The 25,916-nt window shown below is 42.6% G+C and overlaps 1 protein-coding gene across 1 annotated transcript; it reads left to right on the top strand.

Moving 5' to 3' along the window:
* LOC140118894 (acidic mammalian chitinase-like) lies at positions 1 to 25,060 on the top strand. Its single transcript, XM_072137323.1, has 11 exons — positions 1 to 67; positions 262 to 291; positions 1,264 to 1,465; positions 4,753 to 4,809; positions 4,896 to 5,061; positions 7,689 to 7,813; positions 7,973 to 8,096; positions 8,401 to 8,586; positions 12,369 to 12,485; positions 20,367 to 20,496; positions 24,665 to 25,060. Exons 1-11 carry the CDS (start codon positions 43 to 45, stop codon positions 24,991 to 24,993), a joined length of 1,491 nt encoding a protein of 496 aa, XP_071993424.1. The 5' UTR covers positions 1 to 42; the 3' UTR covers positions 24,994 to 25,060.
* The last annotated feature ends 856 nt before the right edge of the window (positions 25,061 to 25,916 follow it).

Here is a 25,916-nt window from a genome sequence, read left to right as displayed (position 1 = left end):
TGCGATCAAACACATCTGAATAGTTCTGAGACAGACGGAAAAATGAGAAAGATGCTGCTTTGGGCAGGTAAGTGCCTTAAACAATGTTACTCTAATGTTCATTGATATGCTTTCTTTATTGATAGAGAATGCACTTAGTATGTCATTTTGGGGGTTATTGGGATGTTTCTTCTGTCCTCTGCTACAACTGTGATTTTGAGGGTTTGTGGATAAGTATTGTATTGTATGCAAATTATGTCTCTTTTTTCCTCTCTGACACAGGTCTATTCCTGCTGCTGCATGTTCAGCTAGGTAAGATATTACCATAATTAACATGTAGACATTTCAGTAGCCAAAAAAAGAACACCAAACCTAAAGTGGCAAATAGACTTTTTATAAGAAAGAAATATACCAAGGCAGTTATGGCTGTATTGAAATCTTCATCTACATTGTTTTACTCTGTTATAGGAGCCTAATACACAAAATGAAGGTGCTGCCAAATCTGTTATGTAACAGATACCAGTAGTCCCAGCAGATGCCATTGAATATGTATGAAGGGGTCTCTTTGCTTATTGTCATTTTGTTATAGTGGGCAAACAGAGCATCAAACCGTGTCCAGCATATTTAAAGTGGTATTTCCACAAAGACAAGATTCTTAAATATACTCAGGATAACAAAATAACACATTCTATAATTCAAATTTACAAAAATATAGCATTTAACAGATAATTCCAACCTGTCTTTATCAGTCCTGGTATATACAATTTCAGTTGCTTCGGGATCCAAATATAAATGAGAAGTCTAGGGTCAGGCAGGACAGATTCTTCTCCTGCCTGACACTGCAGTGAGCTGCTCTCAGCCCCTCCCCTTGCATTCCAAGACAAGCTCACACACACAGACTTTCTAACGGCAAACAGCAGTGTGAGTAAAGTAAATGCACAAGTTACTGGCAGATAAGGTCTTTATCTGGGGAGGGAGGCACAGCAGAGCTGACAGTGTATGTTATGGGTGAGATAACAGAACTGAGAATGTTATATGTGTTATATGCATCTCATGGATCTCATCATCTCTCAACTCTGATCTGTCTCATCTCTCTTTTTCTATTTTCTTTCATGGGCAAACATATACTCCTATAACTTTTGATGGAGATGTGATTACAGACTAAATAATTTTAATTTATATTATGGATATGTAACTACAGATGCAGATATTTGTAGATTTCTGTGACAAATGATTATATATTCCATATTCAGAATTAAATGAATGTTTCTATAATTTTTTCAGGTTCTACCTACAAGCTGGTTTGTTACTTCACAAACTGGTCACAGTATCGGCCTGACCTGGGAAAGTACATGCCTGGGAATGTTGACCCGCAGCTTTGCACTCATCTCATTTATGCCTTTGCCACCATGAATCAACATAAGATTGCGCCTTATGAGTGGAACGATGATGTCTTATACAAGCAGTTCAATGACCTAAAGAAGGCGTTAGTATTATATTTTACATATGCTTTCTGGAGTCACTTGCAAGCTTTAATTTTATTAAGCTCTTTAATATTTATGGCCAATGCTTAAGGTACTTCAGTTCTATGCGTGTCACTGCCACCTGCCAATCAGATTTTATTTAGGTTTCCATCAACCATCAGTGCTCATAAAACCATATGTTTCATGGTGGCCATTCTAGGTATTGCAGGTTTGTCCTATTTAGGTGGATTGGACAGTGCAGCAATACTCATAATTGCTACTATGGCAAGTAGGATATTCTAAATATTCTATTGCACAGCAGTGGTGTAACTATGAGCTGGGAGGGTTGGGTGGTAATGGCAGTAGGTCATTATATAGTAAAGTAACTGAGGCTATGGAGAAATGTGCTGCTTTACAGAATACAATTCTCCTTTTACTCCACTCTGCCTACATTGAAAGAAGAGGTCACAAGATGTAATAGGAGTACTATAACTTCTCACTGTATGTAGCTGGTATACAAGTCTGGTGTTGGGGGGGAGGGGATGGGGAGGCAAACTGGGGATTGGTTAGGCTCCCAACCCCCTAAAATATAGGACCTTTGTATTACCAATAATTTGAATGGTGTATCTCCACTGGTTACATTTGTAGTGAATCCTCTGCAGACAGTGAAAAGAATAAATAGGCAGATTATTGAATTCAAACCACCAGGCTATAATTGCATATAATCCATGTACCGATAAATACTTATAAGCAGGATACAGTTTTAAAATGTAACATTTAGTATTACTATTAAAAGTACATAGGAAAAAAAGTACACAGCCGCAATAAACTGTGTCCAGACAATATATGCTCAATTCAATTCTGAACAGGCATGATAACTCAATGTATAAACCCAAATCAAAGGGGTTACACAAGGTGTCAATACTTACGTAGAGACAGAGGGGGATATTTATCATACACCAGCGCTTGTGCACCACCATATGATAGCCCTGGCTATGCATTTTTACAGGGTGCTACACAGCGTTATGTAGATAAAAATGCAGTTGTGACTTTTCACATGTGAAAAGTCACCGGCAGCAGTGCATCGACGGGGTAAGTGCATCGTTGGGGTGACAGTAACGGATTGGGCCAAATAATCGCAACTGCTAGCAATAAGCACAGAGGCACTGATAAATATGCCCCAGAGACACGATCAGCTTCTTGCTAACATTGTAGGAATGGATCGCCCCGCCCCCCCCCCCACGCCCGACCCCCTGCCAGTGACAGTGTACAGCTTTACCCAATGGAAAGAGGAAGGAAGGTACAGGAGGCGGAGTCTTGGCTTTATAAAGGGAGAGTGGGCGTGCATACGGCGCACAAGCCATTGGCTATTAGCCCCTGCAACAGTATGTCTTAGTTTAGAGTGCAATGTACAGAGCCACAGACTAACGCTGCATATCACTACCCTGAGAAGCACTGCTGCAAAATACAGGACACTTTTTTCCCCCTGATGATTGCTAGAAGTGGTGAAAATGAAACAGACAGGGATGTCGCCTCCCTCACTTTTGCTGATGGGGTTTAATAGGATCATACAAGGGAGAGCTATGGGACCATCCTTGTAAGAGGTTAGGGTCTCTAAGGATAGGGTGTTATTGGTGTCTACAAACAAGAAATGGACGCCGACAGCCCTGGCCATATATTGGTGAGATCCAACCTGTTTTGTATATGAGCACTGGTATGATCCTTTGTCACTAAGTATTGATACCTTGTATCCCCTTTTATTGAGGTTATTCATGCCTGTTCAGAATTGAATTGAGCATATATTGTCTGGGCACACGTTTACTGGGGCATGTTTATATATGCATGTACCTGTAATTGTGTATAAATATGTGCTTGCATGTCTATATATATGTATTTCTATGCAACTGGAGGTTTGTGTGTGTATATATGCCATGCGTTGTATGTATATGTCTCTATAGGTATGTTTCTGTGTGTGTGAAATAGATTTAAGAATAGAAAAAAGTAGAAAAACAATTTACATGTGTTGTATTGTAAAGTGTTGTTACGACTTCTGTTTAAATTTCTGTGCAGATAATGTCTGTAAAGCATTGGTTCTCAACTGGACCCCAAACCATGTACAAGAATATAACGACTATAATACTGCCCCCTAGGTACAAGAATAGAACTACTTTAACACTGCCCACTATGTACAGGAATATAACTACTATAATACTGCCCCCTATGTACATGAATATAACTACTATAATACTGCCCCCTATGTACAAGACTATAATTACTATAATACTGCTCCCTATGTACAGGAATATAACTACTATAATACTGCCCCCTATGTACAAGAATATAACTACTATACTACTGCCCCCTATGTACAAGAATATAACTACTATAATACTGCTCCTATGTACAAGAATATAACTACCATAATACCGCCCCCTATGTACAAGAATATAACTACTATAATACTGCCCCATATGTACAAGAATATAACTACTATAATACTGCACCCTATGTACAAGAATATAACTACTATAATACTGCCCCCTATGTACAAGAATATAACTACTATAATACTGCCCCCTATGTACAAAGATATAACTACTATAATACTGTCCCCTAGTTCTAGTCCCCCCTCCTGCCCCCAGTTCTAGTCCCCCCTCCTACTCCCAGTTCTAGTTCCCCCTCTTTCCCCCAGTTTTCACCGTAGTTCACCGCTCGTGCCACCCGCTTCTAGTGCCCCTCCCCTCCTGCCCCAATTTTGCCCCCCCCCTGCTGACTCCAGTTTTGATTCCTCAGTTTGCTGCCCCAGTTGTAGTGCCCCTCTCCTGCCCCAGTTCCAACCGCGAATCACGGCAAAAACGTAATAGAGTTGCGACCCCTGTGTTTTGGTCGTTCGACCCCCAGGTTGAGAACCGCTGCTGTAAAGAATAAAACTACAGAAATTTCAAAGTCACTGTAACTTTTTAGGAATGTGGCTACTAGTCCTGCATTATTGAGTTATATAAGCCACTGACAGGTGGCATTAGGAAAAATTGCGTGGTGTGCCCACGATGAGGCCCATGAGCCATTTAGTGCACAGACATCCAATGTTAAGAATAAATAGGCTGCAATATTTGCATGACTTCTACAGCTACTTGAAACAACTGACCAAGATGGGTACTGGAGAGTCAGACTCCAACAATTTCTGTTATAATGGGATATTTATCAGAATTGTTTAAAGCAGAACTTGTCTGGCTTCTCATGGCAACCAGTCAACGCACAGCTTTAATTTTTCCACAGGACTTTATAAATTGAAATTCTTTTCTTGTTTTAGAAATCCAAAACTTGTGACAATCTTGGCAATTGGTGGTTGGAACTTTGGAACACAGAAGTAAGCACATGCATATACTTCAAAATATATGTACCTCAATCATATAAAACATATATACCTATAATACATGTATTTTTGGCACTTAGGTTCACAGATATGGTTGCTTCTGCTGGGAACCGGTCCATTTTCATTAAATCTGTCATTTCATATCTACGACAATATGACTTTGAAGGAATTGACCTTGATTTTGAGTATCCAGGATCTCGAGGTAGCCCTCCAGAGGATAAGCAGAGATTTACTATACTCATACAGGTAAAGGCTCTCAGTCAGAGATTCCTAGATTTAGATTCCTAACCTCATTTTCACTAAAGACAGATTGTAAAAGCCCATGACACCTGCAGTGCAAAAATTCCTCTCTGCCTTTTCTAAGCATTTGCATTACAATATAATTGTGTGTTGTAACTTACTCTTGCATCCTGACAAAATCCTGGGGTAGTCACAGAGGCTGGGCTTTGGTTTGGATCCATTTCAAAACAACATGTGACTTGCCTGAGCTGCAGTCTGCCTCCATCTTTGTGCTTCTGTACAGCTTTTCCTTCCCCCACTGATGTCAGGTTCACCAGGCTGTGATCTCTGAGAAGGAGCAGGAGGAGGAGCTGTACAGGAACACAAAGGTGGGGGCTAAGCTCTGAGGAGTGAGAAGCACAGGCAAGGCACATGTTGTTTTTTGGAATGCATCCAAACCAAAGTCCAGCCCCTGTGACTACCTTGGGATTTTGTCAAGGTGCAAAGTAAGATATAACACACAATTATACTGTAATGCATATCCTTAGAAAAGGCAGATGTGCACTGCAGGTGTGATGGGCTTTTGTAATCTGTCTTTAGTGAAAATGAGGTCCCTGGTGACAGGTTCCCTTTAACAGCTTTTTATTGCATGTACTACTCATTTACAACATAAACTCAGTTTTAGTTTTTAAAAAGTTGTAAAGAGTTGGAAAGAGTTATTTGGCTTTTTTTTTAAATTTTCATATCTTAAAACACTTTTAGTAATGGGTGAGACATTATTGTGTTTTGTTTAAATAAAAGGCAAAACACTCAGCCTGATATATTACAACACCAGCTTCCCCAGATGGACCACAAATGACTGGGAGAGCTGTTTGATTCTGCTGAGGTCATTTTCTGCTGAGAATATGAAGCTCCTAAGCCCACGACATAGATGTGAACAAAGCCGATTTTAAACCAAAACTTTTTTTTCACAAATCAATAGCTCTTGCCTACTGAATTATCTTATAATCCTTATGATTGTTAAATATTTGACCTCAAGGAAAGGAGGGCTACTGCTCCCTGCTCACAGAGTATGAAGAAGGACAAGGTCATGTAACACTGTGGGGCAGATTTTCTTACACGGTCCATTCGCGATCCAGCGGTGCGTTCTCTGCGGTGGATTCGGGTCCGGCCGGGATTCACTAAGGCAGTTCCTCCGACGTCCACCAGGTGTCGCTGCTGCACTGAAGACCATCGGAATGCACTGAAGTTCACTGTCCTATCGTGGGTAAAGGTTTTTTTAAAAAATGCGGCGGTTTTTCCGAATCCGTCGGGTCTTCGTCCGGCCACGCCCCCCGATTTCCGTCGCGTGCATGCCGGCGCCGATGCGCCACAATACCATCGCGTGCATGGTAAAAACGAATTGGCCCCTTAGTAAATGACCCCCTGTGTAGCTGAGACAAGTAACAGGGCTGAGTGTGTTGCTCTTTGGATGCAGAAGTCTCCTACACAGAATAGTGAGGTACAATATCTCCCTCTTCCCTATCAGTATCTCCATCCCAGTCTTTGATTCTACAGAGCTATTCTAGCTATTATCCCTTAGTGCTCACACAGCACTACTGCACTACTACTTATTACAGGCTGCATTCTTCTCCGTGTGAAGTAAGCTGCAAGGCTAGGTCATGTACGAGGCTCGTATGTACACTATGCAGTGTTTGAACACAACTTATCATGGGAAGTGAGGGCAAACTAAATTTGACTAAGCTTCAGGGCAGATATAGGAAGAGGTTAGTTTCTGTCCACTTAGTTTAGTAATATCCGATTATAAAATGTACCTGGTTCCCTGCCAGCTCGTGCATCATAGTCCTGGGGGCTGTCTGTCAAACGGGCGTCTGTTAATTTGAATCCTTCATATGCTTGTCCCCCCGCCCATTATTATTCACCCAAACCTCCTCCCACATCCTCCCTCTATTCTCCCTCCCACCCATGATGTGGGCTCTCCACACAAGCAAACCTCGAGCTTGTGCAGGGAGTAGTGAGGTGGTTTCCGTACCTCACTGTCACTGTGCTACCGTTGCTTTCTACTCCAGCTTTCTAGGCACTGAGGAGGTACGCTAACTCCCTACACAGTTTGCATATCTCCTCGGTGTCAGCTGTCAGCTCGAGGTTTGCTTGTACGGTGAGGTAGGTGGGGAAATAGATGTGGGAGGGGGTTTGGGGTGAATAATAATGAGCGGGGGGACGAGCGTATCAAGGATTCAAGTGAACAAGCGCCCATTGCAATTTGAAAGGCACAACCCACAGGACAATGTTGCGCAAACTGTCAGGGAACCAGTTACATTTTATAATCGGATATTACTAAAACTAAGTAACTAAGAGATATTGTAAAAACGTGTGATAAGGACTTTTCTGTCTCTATTGGAACCTGTCATCTTTGAAAAAGAGTGCTCTGGTGACAGGTTCCCGTTAATCTTATATTTATTATTTAACTTCTCTTGAACAACCAGTACAATCTCAGAAATAATAGTAAGAATTTGTAGTTTAATAGTTTTAGATATAGATCAAACCCCTTTCTATATGGTAAACATGGTGAAATGCATAGTACACATAATAAATGTGGTGGAAGGCTATTTTATTGTCTCGAATAATTTTTCCTTTATTTACTATTTACTAAGGAAATGCTTGATGCTTTTAATGAAGAAGCAAAATCCTCAGGTCTTCCACGACTTCTAATCACAGCAGCAGTATCAGCAGGAAAAGGAACCATCGATGCTGGCTATGAGATAGCTAAAATTGGACAGTAAGTCTAAAGGAATAATCAAAGAGATGTAGTAAAGGGAGAAGTTTTTAAAATTTTGTAATGCCCTGTATGGTATAGTCTGTCATTCTTTGAGTTTCATTGTGTATCTGGAGATCATAAGATTTTGTCAAGAAATAACTTTGCTGTGTTTCTTCTTAGATTACTAGATTTTATCAGCGTGATGACTTATGATTTCCATGGTGGGTGGGACACCCATTCTGGACACAACAGCCCTCTGTGCAAGGGTTCGAAAGACTACGGAGAATTAGAATACTTTAACATTGTAAGGCTAACATTCAGAATCATATTCCTTTATTTCTAGGTTCCTGTGGTGGTGTTTGGTGGCAGACATAATCTGCATCATAAAACTAGAGTTTGATTTTTATGCAAGTTTTGATATATTTCTTAGCATTTTTCAGTGTAAAAATCATTATGTCACATTTTAATCTCTTTAAATGGAAGTTTCGACTCTCTAAGAAAAAATGGGAGATCTCCTATTAAAATGAATGGGACACAGATTTGTTGGACCATTTTATATAGAGTACCATACTACCATCACAATTGTCATAAGTTTATATTGTGCCTAGAATTTTGCTATGAATTATTGGAAAAACAATGGAGCCCCTGCAGAGAAACTCCTTCTTGGATTCCCAACATATGGCCGAACATTCAGAAACCCAAATCCTAACAGCTGTGATGTGGGGATTCCAGTATCTGGCGCTGGATCTGCTGGACCATACACCAGAGAGGCTGGTTTCTGGGCCTACTATGAGGTGAAATTCAGAAGTATTATTTAATGTTTTACAAAGCAGCATGATAGCACAGAGGGTTACTGTTTTAGGGTGGTGTGAGTTTTTGTATTTAAATATGTGTTTTATTTGCATCTTATAAATCTATATAGCTGCTTGCTAAGTGGGACAATTATAAATAACAATTTTCAAGCAAATAGAAGTGAGAATAGTGCTAATGGCAAAAAATATATTGAGAAGAAAAACTGTATACAGGCGGTCCCCTACTTAAGGACACCCGACTTACAGACAACCCATAGTTACAGACAGACCCCTCTGACCTCTGGTGAAGCTCCCTGAATGCTTTACTTTAATCCCCGACTGCAATGATCAGCTGTAAGGTGTCTGTAATGAAGCTTTATTGATAATCCTTGGTCCCATTACAGCAAAAAATGTTTAAACTCCAATTGTCACTGGGGCCAAAATGTTTTTGTCTGGATCTACAATTATAAAATATACAGTTTTGACTTACATACAAATTCAACTTAAGAACAAACCTCCGGGCCCTATCTTGTACGTAACCCGGGGACTGCCTGTACAGTCAAAATATTGAGCTCTACATCTTTGTGTATGACTTAACTTTGTCATGGTTTAATGTTTTTTCCTTTTAAATATACTTAATTTAAAAGGAATGTCCAAAGTTTTTTTTACTATTTGCTATCATCAATCTTAAGAAGTATGGTTCCATTCCTACTAATGAATGGAGAGGTAGAAATGGCAAGAACTTCCAAAGAATATAAATAAGAGTGAGTTCTCTGCTCATCTATTTCAGTTACTTGTAACAGAGCTATGTAATGGCTCTTCTGCATTACAAATTGCACTTCATAGTGACGGTATTTAATATTCCATGCCGTATACTGGGATGCAGGAAAAAAATTCCAAATTCAGTGAAATTGGTGAAAAAACTAATTTGAGCCGTTTTCTTGTGGGCTTAGATTTTTACAGATTTCACTGTACGCCCCAAATGACATGTGTACTTTATAATTTGGGTCGGGGCGATTACAGGGGATACCAAATTTGTATAGGTTTTATAATGTTTTCCTACATTTACAAAAATGAAAACCTCCTGTACATAAAAAATTATAGATTTTAGATCTCCTGACGCTTATAACTTTTTTATACTTTAGTGTATGGAGCTGTGGGTTGTGTCATTTTTTTGTGACTTTTGATGATGTTTTCAAAGCTACCATTTTTAGGACTTTATGACCTTTTGATCACTTTTTATAGAATTTTTTAGATTTTTTAAAATGGCAAAAAAGTGCCATTTTCGAATTTGGGCGTTATTTTCCTTTACAGGGTTAAACGCAGTTAAAAAACGTTATTATATTTTGATAGATCGGGCATTTTTGGACGTGGTGATACCTAATGTGTTTATGATTTTTACTGTTTATTTATATTTATATAAGTTCTAGGGAAAGGAGGGTGATTTGAATTTTTATTTTTTTTTTAAACTTTTTTTATTTTTACTATTTTTCAGGCTCCCTAGGGTACTTTAACCCTAGGTTGTCTGATTGATCCTATCATAGTATGGCAGCTAATCGCACATTGTAATGAAAGGGTTAAAACGAGACAGCCTCAGGTTTTCGGAAGACCCAAAGCTGTCATGGTGACTGATCGCCGCTTCCCGATGACATCAAGGGGAGCGACGATCCTCGCCAAGATGGCAGCGCCCATGCGCCACCATTTTTTTTAAAGCCGCGCAGCTTTCCTGTAAGTGATCAGCACCGACTGTGGGTGTTACCAGTAAACCTTTGCAGCAAAGACTTGAGCCCAGCTATGGAGAGAGCTCAGCCCTTGAGTCCTCCCCCTACACCCGCACCCGGCGTGTGACGTACTATTACATCACATGTTGGTAAGGGGTTAAGGTCCCTAAAAAATTCAGACAGCTGAGACAGAGTTTTATGTTTAGCAGCTACAACAGAGATTTGCTTAAAATCTTTAAATAAGGGCCAGTTTACATTTGAATTATTTCTTCAGTTTTTTTTGCACCAGTGTAAGGGCTCATTTACCCAGTACTGTATACACATCTGTTTTTTAGGGTGGTTTGCAAAAATTAGATGTGTGGATGAGCCCACGTCAAGCTGCAAATCTGTACATTATGCCCTGCATCTGTGTATTTTACACCCTAGGGTTAGATTTATCAGGGCTACTGGTGCAAAATCCCTGATAAAGTTAAGCCATCTCTATGCCAAGTGGGTGTGGGTGTTGAGTAGGGTGTGCTGGACTGCAGAGTAGGCCAGTGGTGGGGGAGTTCCCAATTACCAAATGCATTTCCCAGTTTCATTCCATGTTAAGTACCAGCAACCTGGAAAAAAAATTCTATAAACAGTTCAACTGACAAAAAAAGCAGTTACTTAGGGGCTTCTTATTTATTTCCCTGTGTGTCCAAATGACACTTCTCCCTAGTTGCGGTCAGTACAGCCAAAAGTACATACTAAGTTTTTATAGTTTAAGTTAGATTTTATTGAATTCAAATTAAAACATTTCAAGGAAAATAACATTTTTATAATTCGTTGTATGTAGCTACATTAGTTGTAATTTCCTACAGGACAAACTGATGTTTTAAATTTTACCATTTTTGGGACTGTACGACCATTTGAATACTTTGTCTTAAAATTTGTTTGGTAAAAAAGTGGTGATTTGGACATTTTTATATTTTGATAGATCAGCATTTTGGGATGCACAATATAACATGTTTATGAAGTCTAACATGTTTATGATTGTATTTTTCATTTTTACATTTTCTTTTTACAAAACCCCCTAGGGTTCAGGTGGCAGATACAATATACTGCATTAAAACTGTATTGCATTTTGATTAGTTCTATATGGTGATAACATACTAAAACGTACCAATACTGCTTATGCCTTATGGGTATATATTGTTCAGATGATGGGTCATTAAAGGAAACAGAAAAGCGACCTTACACAAGTGTAAATGATATTGAAAACCTATACTGTTTTAAAATGGCAAAGCTGTTTGTATGTATTTTTATAATGCACTAAATGAAAATAAATAAAAATTTTCAGTTAAAAAAAAAACCTGTATTGCATATATTGGCTCATTGCTGGATGTGTATTAGACCTTGCCTTCTTGATCCTCAGTAAGGGTAGTACTTCATGAGTTGTTAAGGGGTAAAACTTTAAAGTTTATGCTGTGTAACGTGGCATTTTTTGTGGGAGCAGCTAAAATATTATTTATACTTTTTGAAGAACTGCATGATAAAAATTTAAAAGCACTTTTGGAATAAAAATTTTATGGATTTCATAGATTTATGTGATTTTTTTAAAAACTTATTTATATATGCCTTTGAATTCATATTGTTTATCTATATTACAAATTTTTTGGCATTCCAACAAAATTGTATCCAAAGTCATATTTAAATAAGCTGAAAAGAGACACTTTCTAGCTGAGATGAGGGTGATCATCACTTCAGACACCCCTACCTTGGGAACTATAGAACCTGAGGCTGGAACCATGTTAATGCTGTCATTTTAAAATGCTTTAACAGAACTGGAGATACATACACTTAATATTTATCTTCAAAATTTTTCCCAACTACTTCTTTATTTTTTGTGCAAAACCCCAGAATATTGATAAGTCAATTTGCTCCATACTGTGTAGTACATAAATAAGTGTGTTTTAGGACTGTAGGGCTGCATCAAAATGCTTAACAGGGAATGGATCTCAGTACTTTATTTCCAATTCAGCCATATGGTGTTCACTAATATAGGGTTTTTATATGGATTTGTTCTTGCGTTTACCTTAGATCTGCACTTGGCTCAAAGGGACCACCGTGAATTGGATTCCAGACCAGAGGGTGCCATATGCTTGCAAAAGCAATGAGTGGGTTGGATTTGACAATCAAGAAAGTTATGAATGCAAAGTAAGATGATGCTTATGAAGAATTGTTTTATTATAAGTATTCACTATGTAACTACTATGAAATCTTGAGTTTTCTATCTTTAGGGCAACCAATAAGAAATGGAATGATTTTCATAATTGTCTTCAAGAATAATCTACATATTTTCATGTGCTGTAGATAAAATTTATAGAATATTCATAAGTGCACTCTGCCATCAGTGGGAAATCTCTGCAGGGATTTCAGATGTAGTCTCCTCCGGTTTCCAACAAAAACTTTAGTAAATAGGTGGGCCTGGGGAAGGTGAGGGCAAGGACGCGGGACGGAAAACCAACGATAATGTCCGACATGGGGCTTTTTACATGCATGTAAAATTCCTCCTTTATATATTTGCTTAACTCCACTTCTACAACATGCTGCATAAACATAACACTGCATTTACACTTACACTGCACCAGTTAAGCTCTGTTCATTACAGTTTATGTGCCTGTTCCCGGACAGAAACATCACCTCCATTTCCAAGTTCTTTGTTGTCCCCTAGTCTAAGATTGAAAGTTCTGGTTAAATGTTTAAGGGATATTACCGACATTCACATTTAATTTAATTTATCTTCCATATACATAAATTTCAGTTAAATTATTATTAAACAAAATAGAACATTTTCCATAAATATAATCATATAGTTCATTACAAATAAAGGATAACCTTAGATACAACCTCCACTGCTGGAGTGATTGAGCAAAGAAACAAATAGTTTTTGCATATTCCTAGGCCGCCCTGTTGTAATGAATTTTGAATCCATGTGGTCAGACAGGTAACTATAATTCATGTGTAGCCATCGCTGCCAGAGTAAGGTGGTGGTCATATCCAAAGACAGCTATCTTGTTTTTAAAAGACAGCATGTCTACATTTATGAGAATTTATCTTCACACAGCTACAATAGTAATAACATACAACTGATGTATGTATACATACATCCCAACTTTTGTGACAGTAAAAGAGAGACAAAAGAGAAAGAGAAGCGTCCCTAAAGTCCCCCACTTAGTGAGCCCTTTTATTTATCTCCCCTCCCCATTGGTAATGCCCAAGATTTCACAGGACTTCAATCCCCATCTCAAATTGTGGCCCTTCTCCTCCTCTCATTGCTATATATTAAACAAAAAACAATTTCTCATCTCTCCGTATCTCTTCCCCTGCAACAGTCGTGCTTTTTACACTGCTGAAGTTGTGTGCAGTGACATCATCACTTTGCTTTATTGAATGAGCCTAGCAGTTTACAATCATATACACAACATACCATACATTTAGCATATACTGGGGCACATTTACTTAACCGGTCCAGTCGCGATCCCGCGGCGTGTTGTCCGACGAGGTTTCGGGTCTGCCGGGATTCACTAAGGTCGTGTGCCCAACATCCAGCAGGTGTCGCTGCTGCGCCGAGGTCCACCGGAGTTCACCTTCTTCTTCCTGGTGCATGTGAGTGCTTGATCTTGCGACACAAATCATTTTTTTAATTCTTACATTTACCATATCTCAGCTTTGTGTTTGCATAGTTTTATAAGTGCCTTTTTGTTTAATTACGATGCTGGAAAGATTGAAAATCGAACAGCACTTTATAAAACTTTCATGAAAATTTTACAATCAACTATTTTAGGGACCATTTTAGTTCTATAGGGGTTTTGGAAGGCCAGTCGCAACTGTGGAACGACCTGGTGGTACCCTGCCGCAGCAAGTTCATCCTGCTTTGCGGTGGGCTCTGCAGAAGACCAGGTGCCACTTAGACTCCAATGCCAGGTGTCGGCTAATACCACCTCCCGCGGTGGTCCAGTGGATCCACACATCCCAAATCCAGACATCCGGCCATGGATCCCGCCAAGGTTCCGCTTCTCAGTCGGCCTGACTTTGCCACCATCGTGGTCCAGCATTCCCGGGAGACTGCCACCCACTGCGAACAGCTGGAACAAGTTACCGCCATGCTGGAACAAGTTACCGCCATGCTGCCAACCAGCAACAGGTTCCTGAGACTGCTCCAGCGGCTTCCGCTTCCCTGTCTTGTCTTCCTCCCGCTGAAAGGCTGTGGCTGTCTATGCCAGGAAAGTATGATGGCGATCCCAAGATGTGTAGGGACTTTATAACCCAGTGCTTCCTGCACATAGCACTCATGCCATCTCAATTCGTCACGGAGTGATCCAAGGTGGCATTCATCATCAGCCTCCTCTCTGAAAAAAGCCCTGGTCTGGGCTACCCCTCTTTTGGACAGAAACGACCCGGTCACGGCTAATCTCACGGCGTTCCTGGCGGAGTTCCGGTCTGTGTTTAAAGAACCTGCACGGCCTCCTCGGGTGAGACTGAGCTGTCGAATCTGTGCCAAGGGAACACTTCTGTGGGCAAATATGCTGTCCAGTTCTGTACCCTGGCCTCGGAACTTTCCTGGAATGACGCGGCCCTGTCCGCAGCTTTCAAAAAGGGTCTCTCCTCTCATGTTAAGGATGCTCTGGCCGCTTGTGATCTGCCGTCTACTCTGAATGGTCTAATCACCGTGTCCACCTGGATTGATGTGCGGTTTATGGAGCATGCTGAAGAGTCACGCCTCCAGAAACCCCAAGTCCGTCCACAACTCCTTCCTCGCCTGGCTCCTGCTTTCCAAAGACTCCCTCTGGTTGTACCATCTGCAGAAGAGCCTGTGGAGGTGGACAGAGCCAAACTCTCTTCCCAGGAATGCATCAGAAGAAGAAACCTCTGGGAAACCTCTGCCTTTATTGTGCCAGTCCAGAGCACTTCATTGGGACTTGTCCAGTCCGTCCTCAGCATCCGGGAAACGCCTTGGGAGAAGCGTCCCTAGGTGTAAGCAAAGCTTCTCCACGCCTGATGATTCCGGTGCTTCTCAGCATTTGCATCGGCACCCTGATCCAGGTCTCTGCTTTCTTGGACTCCGGTTCTGCAGGGAACTTCATGGATGCCGCTCTGGTCTCCCAGCATTAAATCCCAGTGGTTCGCCTCGAGAAGCCGTTGGTCATCTCCTCTGTAAGTTGCCAAATTCTCTCTGACCCGGTCCAGTACTGTACTGAGCCTCTGTTCTTGTATGTCGGTGGGCTGGAGGAGAGACTGTCCTTTTATGTACTACCTCAGTCCATATCCTCAATCCTGTTGGGCATTCCGTGGCTGCAGCTCCATGCACCAATACTCAACTGGAAAACAGGGGATATTCTTCGTTGGGGTCCAGAGTGCCAGTCCCGCTGTATGGTGGTGCCTCTACCAGTACCCGTATTGGTCTCCTCCATGTCTCCCAAGCCCTTCGAAGGTCTACCAACTTGCTACCAGGACTTGTCTGATGTGTTCTCCAAGAAGCAGGTAGAGACATTGCCCCCTCATCGTCCCTACGACTGCCCTATTGAGTTGTTGCCGGGTACCTCTCCTCCCCGAGGTCGGGTGTACCCGTTCTCCGTTCCTGAGACCACAGCCATGTCAGAGTATATCAAGGAGAACCTGCAAAGAGGTTTCATATGGAAGTCCTCCTCTCCTTCGGGAGCAGGATTCTTCTTTGTTACCAAGATTTGCTCTAAGCTGGACCTTCGTGGGGCCTACAATCTCATCCAAATGGTAGACAGCCTTTAACACCCGAGATGGACATTTCGAGTACCTTGTGATACCATTTGGACTGTGTAATGCTCCAGCTGTCTTCTTTAGTTCGGTAATTACATCTTCAGAGATCTGCTGTATACGCAGGGCCGGATTAAAGGAGGGGCTCCCAGGGCTCAAGCCCCGGGGCCCCCACCACTTTCACTGTTAAAGGGGCCCCCACCAGTTTCCGACTGAGCCTGGCAGGTTATATACTACAGGAGCTGGAAGGCTATATACGGAGGCTGGCAGGCTATATACTACAGGGGCTGGCTATATACTTCCAAAAACGTTGTTGGAAGTGCTCCCACCAGTTTGCGCCCAGGGGCCCCCTCCACCCTTGATCCGGCCCTGTGTATACGAGTGTCGTGGTCTACCTAGATGACATCTTGGTGTTTTCTCTAGACCTTGAGACCCACCAGTCTCACGTACGACATATTCTTGGCCGCATACAGGCTAATTGTCTGTACGCTAAGCTCAAGAAGTGTCTGTTTCACCAACGAAGTCTTCCTTTACTTGTCTACATAATCTCCGACAAAGGTCTCCAGATGGATCCTGCTAAACTATCTGCAGTTCTGCAGTGGCCGCGTCCAGAAGGTCTTCAAGCCATTCAGAGGTTCCTGGGCTTCGTGAAATAATCGACAGTTTATCCCACATTTCTCTACTCTGGTCTCTCTCATCGTGGTGCTCACCAAGAAGGGCGCTTATCCACACCTCTGGTCTTTGGCGGCTGAAGATGCCTTCACTAAGTTAAAGTCGGCCTTTTCCATGGCTCCGGTTCTCTCTAGACCCGATACGGAGAAACCTTTTATTCTGGAGGTGGATGCCACTTCTGTAGGTGCAGGGGCGGTGCTCACCCAGAAGGGGCCTAAGGGCCGAACGCTCTCGTGCGGCTTCTTTTCCAAAACCTTTTCTCCCGCAGAGAAGAACTACTCTATAGGGCAGTGATGGCGAACCTATGGCACGGGTGCCAGAGGTGGCACTCGGAGCCCTCTTTGTGGGCACCCAGGCCATCACCCAGCACAGAGTTCACAATTCAGGACTCAAGACCTCGTCCTGCAGTCACAGACTGCCCAGGATGTGCCACGTTCAGCGTTATTTTAAAGTGACTTAAAGTGCAGGAGTAGCCAACTTGGTGAGAAACTACAATAATAATCCGAATTTCTCCTTCTTTCTGCTGTATTGGTGTCCTCAGGACGGCAATACGTTTGAAACCTGTGAAACTGTGGCACTTTGTGAAAAATATGTGGCTTTTGGTTGTAGTTTCGGCACTCAGTCCCTAAAAGGTTTGCCATCACTGCTATAGGGGATAGAGAACTTTTGGCCATCTAACTTGCCCTGGAAGAATGGCGATATCTTTTGGAGGGCAATACCAAATATGGTTGGTGACGGACCGGTTTTCGAAGATGTCTCATTTTGTCCCTCTTCCAGGTCTACCGTCTGCTCCACGTCTTGCCAGCCTCTTCTTCCAACATATCTTACGGCTACATGGTATTCCTCTACACTTCGTCTCTGATTGGGGAGTTCAGTTTGTTTCCCACTTCTGGCGTTCTCTCTGCAGCCAACTGCAGGTAAAGTTGGATTTCTCCTCAGCTTACCACCCTCAGTCCAATGGACAAGTGGAGAGGATTAACCAGGGATGTTACCTCCTTCATATTTTTTCTGCCTGTCAAGACGACTGGTCCGTTCTGTTGTTGTGGGCGTAATTCTCATATAATTCCCTGGATTCCGAATCCTCCGCTCCCTTCTTCATTGTTTATGGACAGCATCCACGCCCTCCTCTTCCTCTGCCTGTGTCCTCGGATGTCCCTGCTGTTGAGGAGTTGGTACGAGATCTGAAGTCCATCTGGGAGCAGACACGTCTTTCGTTGTTACAGGCTTCTGTCTGTACCAAGCTCCAGGCTGACGAGACGAAGATCTCATCCTGTCTTCTCTCCTGGTGACAAGGTCAGTTTACCCTCTAGGTACATCAGGCTGAAGATACCTGGGTACAAGCTTGGTCCACGATTCTTTGGTCCTTTCGAGGACTCGTATCAATCCGACAAGTTGCACCTTCCTCCCACCATGCGCATCCCGAACTCCTTCCATGTCCCCCTGCTCATGCCTGTCATCCTAAACCGCTTCTCCCAGCATGTACCTCCTCGCGCTCCTGTGGTTGACTCTACCGACACCTATGAGGTAAAGGAGATCCTTGACATGAAGACGGTTAGGGCGAAGCAGTTCTTCTTGTTCAACTGGAAGAGGTTCGGGCTGGAAGAGAGGTTGTGGGAGCTGGAGGACAATATCCTGGACCGTGATCTCCTGCAGAAATTCTTCCAACCCAAGAAGAGGGGGAGACCGAAGGGGTGGGGGGTACTGTCATGGCCGGTCCCGTGACATATTAACGGGTCGTGGGCTCACCCGTGCCCCTAGCTCCCCGCAGGCGCAGCTCCAGTGCCTCTCACCTGTCCCCGCCCCCGACTCCCGGCCTCGCTCCGCGCGCATGTCCCCGTGTCCTAGGGCGCATGCTATTTAAACCTGCCTCTCCCATCACACCCTGCCGCATCTTTGTGCCTCACAGCCTTAGAGAAAGCTCTCTAGTGATTATCCTGCGTTCCTGTGTCTCCTGCATTCCTGTGCCCCCAGCGTTCCAGTGTGATCCTTCTCCTGTGTCCTATGTTGCCATGTTCCTGTGTTACCAGAGTCCCTCTGTGTGCCTGTGTTACCAGAGTCCCTCTGTGTTCCTGTGTTACCCGTGTTCCTCCGTGCTGCTGTGTTCCTGTGTCTCATGTGCCTGTGTTCCCGTTCCCATCTTCCTCGACCTCCCGTTGCTGACCTCAGAATGTACTGGACCCTGCATCTCTGCCGCCTGCCCTGACCCTTTGCCTGGACCCGACCACAAGACTATCTTCTGTTACGGTACCTCGACCTCGGCTTCTACCGCGGGCTAGTTGCAAGTAGAAAATGCATCCATGAATATGAGGACACCCCACATGTGGATGTAAGCTGCTGTCTGGCCACATGGCTGGACGCAGAAGGGAAGGAGCACCATCAATCTTTTGCAGCACAGACGTTTGCAGAGCCCCTGAGGCAACGTTCACATGTAGCGTTTCGGGTGCAATCCAAAGGCGCCACCTGCAATCACATGTTGATGTGATATTGCATGTCCTTCACATTTAGTTAATGCATTAGAAACATAATGGGGCACATTTACTTACCCGGCCCATTCGCGATCCAGCGGCGCGTTCTCTGCACAGGATTCGGGTCCGGCTGGGATTTAAGATGGTAGTTCCTCCGCCGTCCACCAGGTGGCGCTGCAGCGCCGAAAATAATCTTAACGCCCCGGAATGCACCATCCCATAGAAGGTGAAGGTGAGCGCTCCCCAAGCGACACATTTTCGGTTTTTAAATGCGGCGGTTTTTCCGAATACGTCGGGTTTTCGTTCGGCCACGCCCCCCCGATTTCTGTCGCGCGCATGCCGGCCCCGATGCGCCACAATCCGATCGCGTGCGCCAAAAACCCGGGGCAATTCATGTACAAGCGGCGCAAATCGGAAATATTCGGGTAACACGTCGGGAAAACGCGAATCGGGCCCTTAGTAAATGACCCCCAATGTGATCTCAAAATGTGATCATGGTTGAAGCCTTTGGATTTCTTTTCAAAACGCAACCAAAATCCATTTTGTGGTGCGGTCTCAAGTACAACAAACCCGTTATCCCAGAGGAAGTGGGTAGAAAGGGTGGAGAGTTCATAGGCCCAAAGCTTTATTTAAAAATGAGTCTAGAAAGGGTCTAATTATGGGTCCCAGACCATGTCACAGGGAGGGTCCTACAGGCTCACAGATGGGGGGCTATCAAGTTGGTATTGACCTGTACTTCTTTAACGGATGCACTGTTGAAGAACATCGCTATTACGCTGCATGTGCAGTAACTGTTAGATTAGCAGATCCTTCTCTACCTTCAGTGTGCAGTAATTGGGAGATAAGTAGGTATGGCTCAAGTTGTACCAAATGTACCAAAAATGCACCAAAAGTTTTCAGAGCAAAGTTCTTGCATAAACATTTAATATTACAGTTGTTGGAGGTGCAACACATTTCTAACATCCAGCATCTGTGAAACTATGAAAAATCTGACATAACTTTGCAATACAAAGTTTATTGGAAAGTCATATTCACCTAATAGAAAGGTATTTTATTTACATGTCTCCAGTCATACAATAGCTTCCCAAAGCTTTAAAGAAGTACGTAGTGTATATAAAATGATGGACTTGTGATAGTTATTAGACTTTCTCTGTTTCTTTGCTTTAAGGTGCGGTTCTTGAAAGAAAGTGGGTTTGGTGGTGCCATGGTATGGGCCATAGATTTGGATGATTTCCAGGGAAGCTTTTGCAATGAAGGGAAATATCCACTGATCAACCACCTGAAGTCCCTGCTAGAAGGTATGCTGCCATTTTATAGTATAGATATACTGTATATCATTAACTGAGAGAATAATTTCTATAAATTACTAACATTACTAACATTCAGCAACTTGCATATTGAAATAGTAAAATAAAACAATTAGCCATAGCATAATAATAAAATATCCATTAACCAACCGATTTAAGGGAAGCTGGCAACAGGTTAACCTATACACTGTCCAATGTTAGGTAACAGCCCTGCAGCGCTGTGTAGTTTTAAGTATGTTAGTATGGTTTAAGTAGAATAAGCTTTAATAGAAATTCCATCTAACTTGGGTGCCTTGCCACCCTCAGAAGCAACCACGGCTTCTCTCACCTCCACATCCTCTATAACAGTGGTGGCGAACCTATGGCCATTTCTGTGGGCACTCAGGTAATCACCCCAGGACAGAGTTCACCAGACAGGAACAAATTCACTGCATCTTCCTGCAGTCCAAGGCAACTTAAGAGATGCTGCTCTCAGTGCTATTTTAAAGCGCTGTTTGGAACTGTGGGAAAAGTGAGAAGGTGTGGACAGGGCTGCATTATCTTTGAAGGTCATAGTGCTGGACCCTTCGATCTTCCTCTACAGAGAGACCCTGGAGGGAAGCTACAATGAGAGTGTGAATTTGCCCACCTCCTTTCAACTGTATTAGTGGCCTCAGGGGCTGATACGATTGAAAGATGTAGAAAAACAGGTAGCAGTAAGTTATTGCTTAAAATGCCATGTTGGCACTTCACGGTAAAAAAGGGGATTTTGGTTGTAGCTTGGGCACTCGGTCACTAAAAGGCTCGCCATCACTGCTCTATAAGATGGTCCAACTATTCATGCCTTCCTTCTGAAAGGACAATATGTCCTGAAGTCACAAAAAAATCTGCTTCAGAGTATTATTAAATAAATATAATGATGCATTTACTTCTGAGAAGGACTCAAAAAAATATTTCCTTAACCCTGTCTGTTCCCGCTACTAACTTAGTACTCACAATATACGTATATATACTCAAGTATTTACCCCTCCCCCAATTTTCATAATATGTCCCTTATGTAGCACTTGTGTGCGTCCCAACAGACTATTGGGTTGGATACAAACTCAGGTTAGAGGAGTAGTGTGTCAGTTCTCTTGTGACTTCCTGGACATATAGGGTATCTTGTAAGAGGGAATGATTTAGAATCACTTGTACCCATCGAGTAAGAGGGAGGGACCAGACTCATTGTGATGCAGATAGGGGAATGGTCGGATAACTGGTATAACGGGGAAGTGGGAATCTGAACATCCACCAGGTGGAAGTCCTCCAAAAGGAAGTAATCAATTCTGGAGAACATGTCATGTGTGGAGGAGTATTACGTGTAGTCACGTGAGCTTGGGAAAAGGGAACGCCAAACATCTGATCAGATGACTCAAGTGGAGCAAATCTCTGACTCTATGAAGCTGGGCTCGTGAGAAGTTCAGGGCGAAGTTCAGGTCGACCCCTAGTATCAATATCCCTTCCTGAAAGAAGCTCAGAAACCTGCTGCTCCAAAAATTCCCCCAGAGCAGAAGGTTGCCCACTATTAGGCAGGTAAATGTTTGCGAAGATGAAGGTCTGAGAGAAGATACTTCCCCTGCCTCTCCTTGTTACATCACTGCTTCAGCCTATACTCCTCATAATTTCTTTTTTTAATCTCCTAAAAAAAGGATTTAAAGGTGACCTATAAAGCTTGACAGGAAACCGTGTTTTTATGAGTTAATAAATATTCCAAAAGCCTGTCTCTTATAGTATCCAAAGATCCTATTATTTTCAAACAGCACCCATGATTAATCCTAAAAAGTTTTATATTCACATGACCGATAATGATGCAGGATCTGATGTACCCTTACCTTCGTATTTAAATTTATGTACCACTTCCAAACTTATTGCTGAAACAAAAATCACTAAGTGAAAATACTTTAAATCTGCTAAAAACATGAATATTCTTGCATATCTGGGGGACACTCATACCATACATCTATCCAACCAACCAAATTCATTAAAGGGGTTGTCCGAGAGTATGAAAATACAGCGAGTTGGCCTGGGAGGGGTTGCATATAAAAATAACCATGTACTTACCACTCGGAACTACCACACAGCTAGGCGCCCGTCTCCTGTTCTAGCGCTGTATCAGATGCAGGGACACAACGACAGGTAGGCATGCATGGCCACATGGAAGTTGTCCAAGTGGGCCTTCCGTGCCCCTGTAAACAGCACTGAGAGACAAGTTTATTTTTTTATGCAGCCCCTCCCTGGCACCCTTACAGTTTTTTCATACACCTTGACAACCCCTTAAAGTAACAGAGAAAATGGGGGATATTTATCAGGACCTCTGCGCACCACCACTGGTGCAGAGGCCCTGAAATAATCGCAAATGCTAGCTTATTGCTAGCTTTTGAGATTATTTTCCCCAATCCGCCACCTTCACGCCAGTGGGGCGTGAAGGAGCGTGAAGGGGGGGGGGGCGCGGCTGGACGGGAGTGGACAGCGTTACTGTCCCCGCGCCTGCGCACTCGCTGCTGCTGGCGACTTTTCATACGTGAGAAGTCGCCGGCTGCGTTTTTTCTACGCCAGGCCTTGCGTAGGTTAAACGCTGCGCTGCTGGCAGCCCGATACATCAAGAGGCAGAAGCCTCTTGATGTAATGGGCTGCGAATTTGCAGCGCCGCGGCATCCCCCAATATATTATTCCCATTACTATCTTTTTTTTCTTATGTCTACCCAACTTGTCCTCTCTATGATCAAATACATTATTAAAATCTTCCACTATGAACAAAACTGCATCTTGCTTATACACCAAATAAACCTAATATTTTGTAAAGGATCTGAGTGTTATAAGCAGGCAGAATATAGATCTTCTTATCATACAGATAAGTATGTACAAAGGTATGTATACAATACATTAAAACTTTATTCATCCCTGAGGAAATAGCAATGCACATAGCTTCCGCTTGCTATCATGGGATAATGAAGGTCACAAACATAGGTTAGAGATACAAGAAATGGTGGTTAGTGGGGGAGATATAGACCCGCAGCTAGGCTAACATGTAAGTAGGAGAACGTTTAGAATATTAATGATATTTTAGAATACTAATGTGTACCACAGTCTGAGCTATGTTTAGTGGGGGCCTCCAACAGTTTTTGTGCACAGGGGCCTCAACCTACCTTAATTCGGCATGGTGAATGAGCAACACCTGAGAAAACCAATGGCTGATTTTAGAGTGAGAGGTGAGGCAGGTTTGGATAGAGACTGAAATTTTGGCTTAGTGCTAGATGAAATGTGCTGCATCATGTCTGTATAGCCCTTTATACACTGCCTGGATATTATGTTATGCATTTTACTTTACTTACTTCTCTTCTCCTTATTTCTGGTCTCTGGTATAACAGTTTGTTTCTTACTGCCATCTGTATCTAATCTCAGTTTTATTGCAGCTACAGAACATGGTAATCTACTTGTGTTATTGTATGCCCCAAATCTTAAACTCCAGCAGTGGGTTGTACCTATTTCCACTGGGGTTTACCCCGGGTATGTGTGGAGTTAGGCCTCAGTCACACGACCACATTGGGGATGGTGATACGGCAGCACAATTTGTAGCCAGATCACGGCCCCTAAAGAGGTCTATGGCACTTGACGATGTCACTTGACTATGTCACCTGACGATGTCTAAACGCTCTGTGACTGAGCCGGGCCACCACTGGGCAACATATTGGAAATGTCATATATTTTGCCAAATTACTGTGGCTGACGATTATCTCTTATCCTTCCTCTCTCCTGCACACAGCCATGTGCTTGCCCAGGTAAATACTCTTTATGAGGAAGGGGCGTTTATAAAGGAGAAATTTTTTGGGAAACATTTTATTGTATGGTCCTATATGCTTATTGCTTTTGTTCCTCTGTAAGATCGACCAGTCTCCTCTGGCAGCTATGGATCTCATCCCCTAATTTGGTAATTTCTCTGGGCTATGCATAAACTGGAATAAAACTGTATGAAACTATAGATTTAAGAAACTGTTTGGAATGGTTACTGTCCCCATTTGAGATCATTGTTTTGAAATAAAATTACCTAAATATTATAGGAACTTCTTGAACTGTTTCAGTAATACAGGTTTACCTATGGATAGTAAAATATTTCATAGAATGTTTTCTATAATATTTTCAGGGTCAACTGTAAACTGTCCAGGGGAGATATGCGGGGGCAGTACTACTCCGACTATTCCAGGTACAACAACCACCACTACAACAACCACTACAACCACCACAACAGCCAATCCTGGAGGCCCTACACAAGAACCACCAGTTACTCCTCCACCTAATCCTCCTGTTGATGATGTAGACAATAATTTTTGTGTGGGTAAAAATGATGGCCTTCATGTAAACCCACTAAATGCAAACAAATTTTACATTTGTTCATATGGAATTACCTATTCAATGAAATGTGCTGATGGTTTAGTATTTAAGGCTAGCTGCAACTGTTGTGATTGGCCATGAATATTTATTTGCTATTAGCTCAGAAGCTAGCAGTGCATTCTTCCAAATAAATTTTCAGTTCATTATGCCTTTGTGGTATGTAGATATGTGTGTTTTTTTCTACAAAATTGGGGGCATTGGTGGACAGTGAGCTTATCATTAGTGAACAATGCAAGGTAGCTGGTGCAAAGGCTACATTCAGATCTTGTTTTCTGCATACTGGTGGTTTACACGTTTTTCACACAAAAAAAGGATCGTGTGCAAGGGCATATGCATTCATCTTTACAGGGCCAATTCTAGCCTTTTTGCTGCCTGAGGCAAAAATTTTAATACGGCCCATTCCCCCAGTAGTCTACTCCTAATCCCTGCTATGTACAGCCACAGGAGTCTTGATAGAGTCCTAAGAGATCTGGTGTACAGGCCCCAATTCATATTCATATATGCAGTGTCCAATCTTGTACATAACCCCAGACAAACATATGTGTTTGTGCCAAAAAGAACTGTACTTATATCCAGCTGCAGAAAACACAGGAGAAATCCCCATCTATTCCATCCAATGACTGATGACAAGTCCTCGGATTTTAGTTGTTCTATATTGTTTTCTATCAGGTCCATCATTGCCATGTCTCTTCCAGTCAGACATTGTGCATGTGGAGTTTACCACACAGATATCATATGTGCTTCAGAGTTATCCTGCTGATACAGGATAGCACTAACTTTGTCCCTCCAATACTGTAGTATAGAGGTACACAACATTTAACTCTCAAAGGGCCGCCTTGCTCTATTTGCTCAGATTGCTCAACTTCAGGGGGCAGCACTAGTAACCAGAATCCTAGGTGCACTAAATACCACAGTACAGCACAAGTGGCACCCCAGAGACAAAATACTGCATAATGCTGCATTTGTACAATAACTAATAGATACAAGAACAGACTACAATACAG

This window comes from Engystomops pustulosus, chromosome 2 (assembly GCF_040894005.1).
Source record: "Engystomops pustulosus chromosome 2, aEngPut4.maternal, whole genome shotgun sequence".
Lineage (NCBI taxonomy): Eukaryota > Metazoa > Chordata > Amphibia > Anura > Leptodactylidae > Engystomops > Engystomops pustulosus.
The sequence above is the reverse complement of the archived record's forward strand: the minus strand, read 5'-3'. Positions and strand labels throughout refer to the sequence as shown.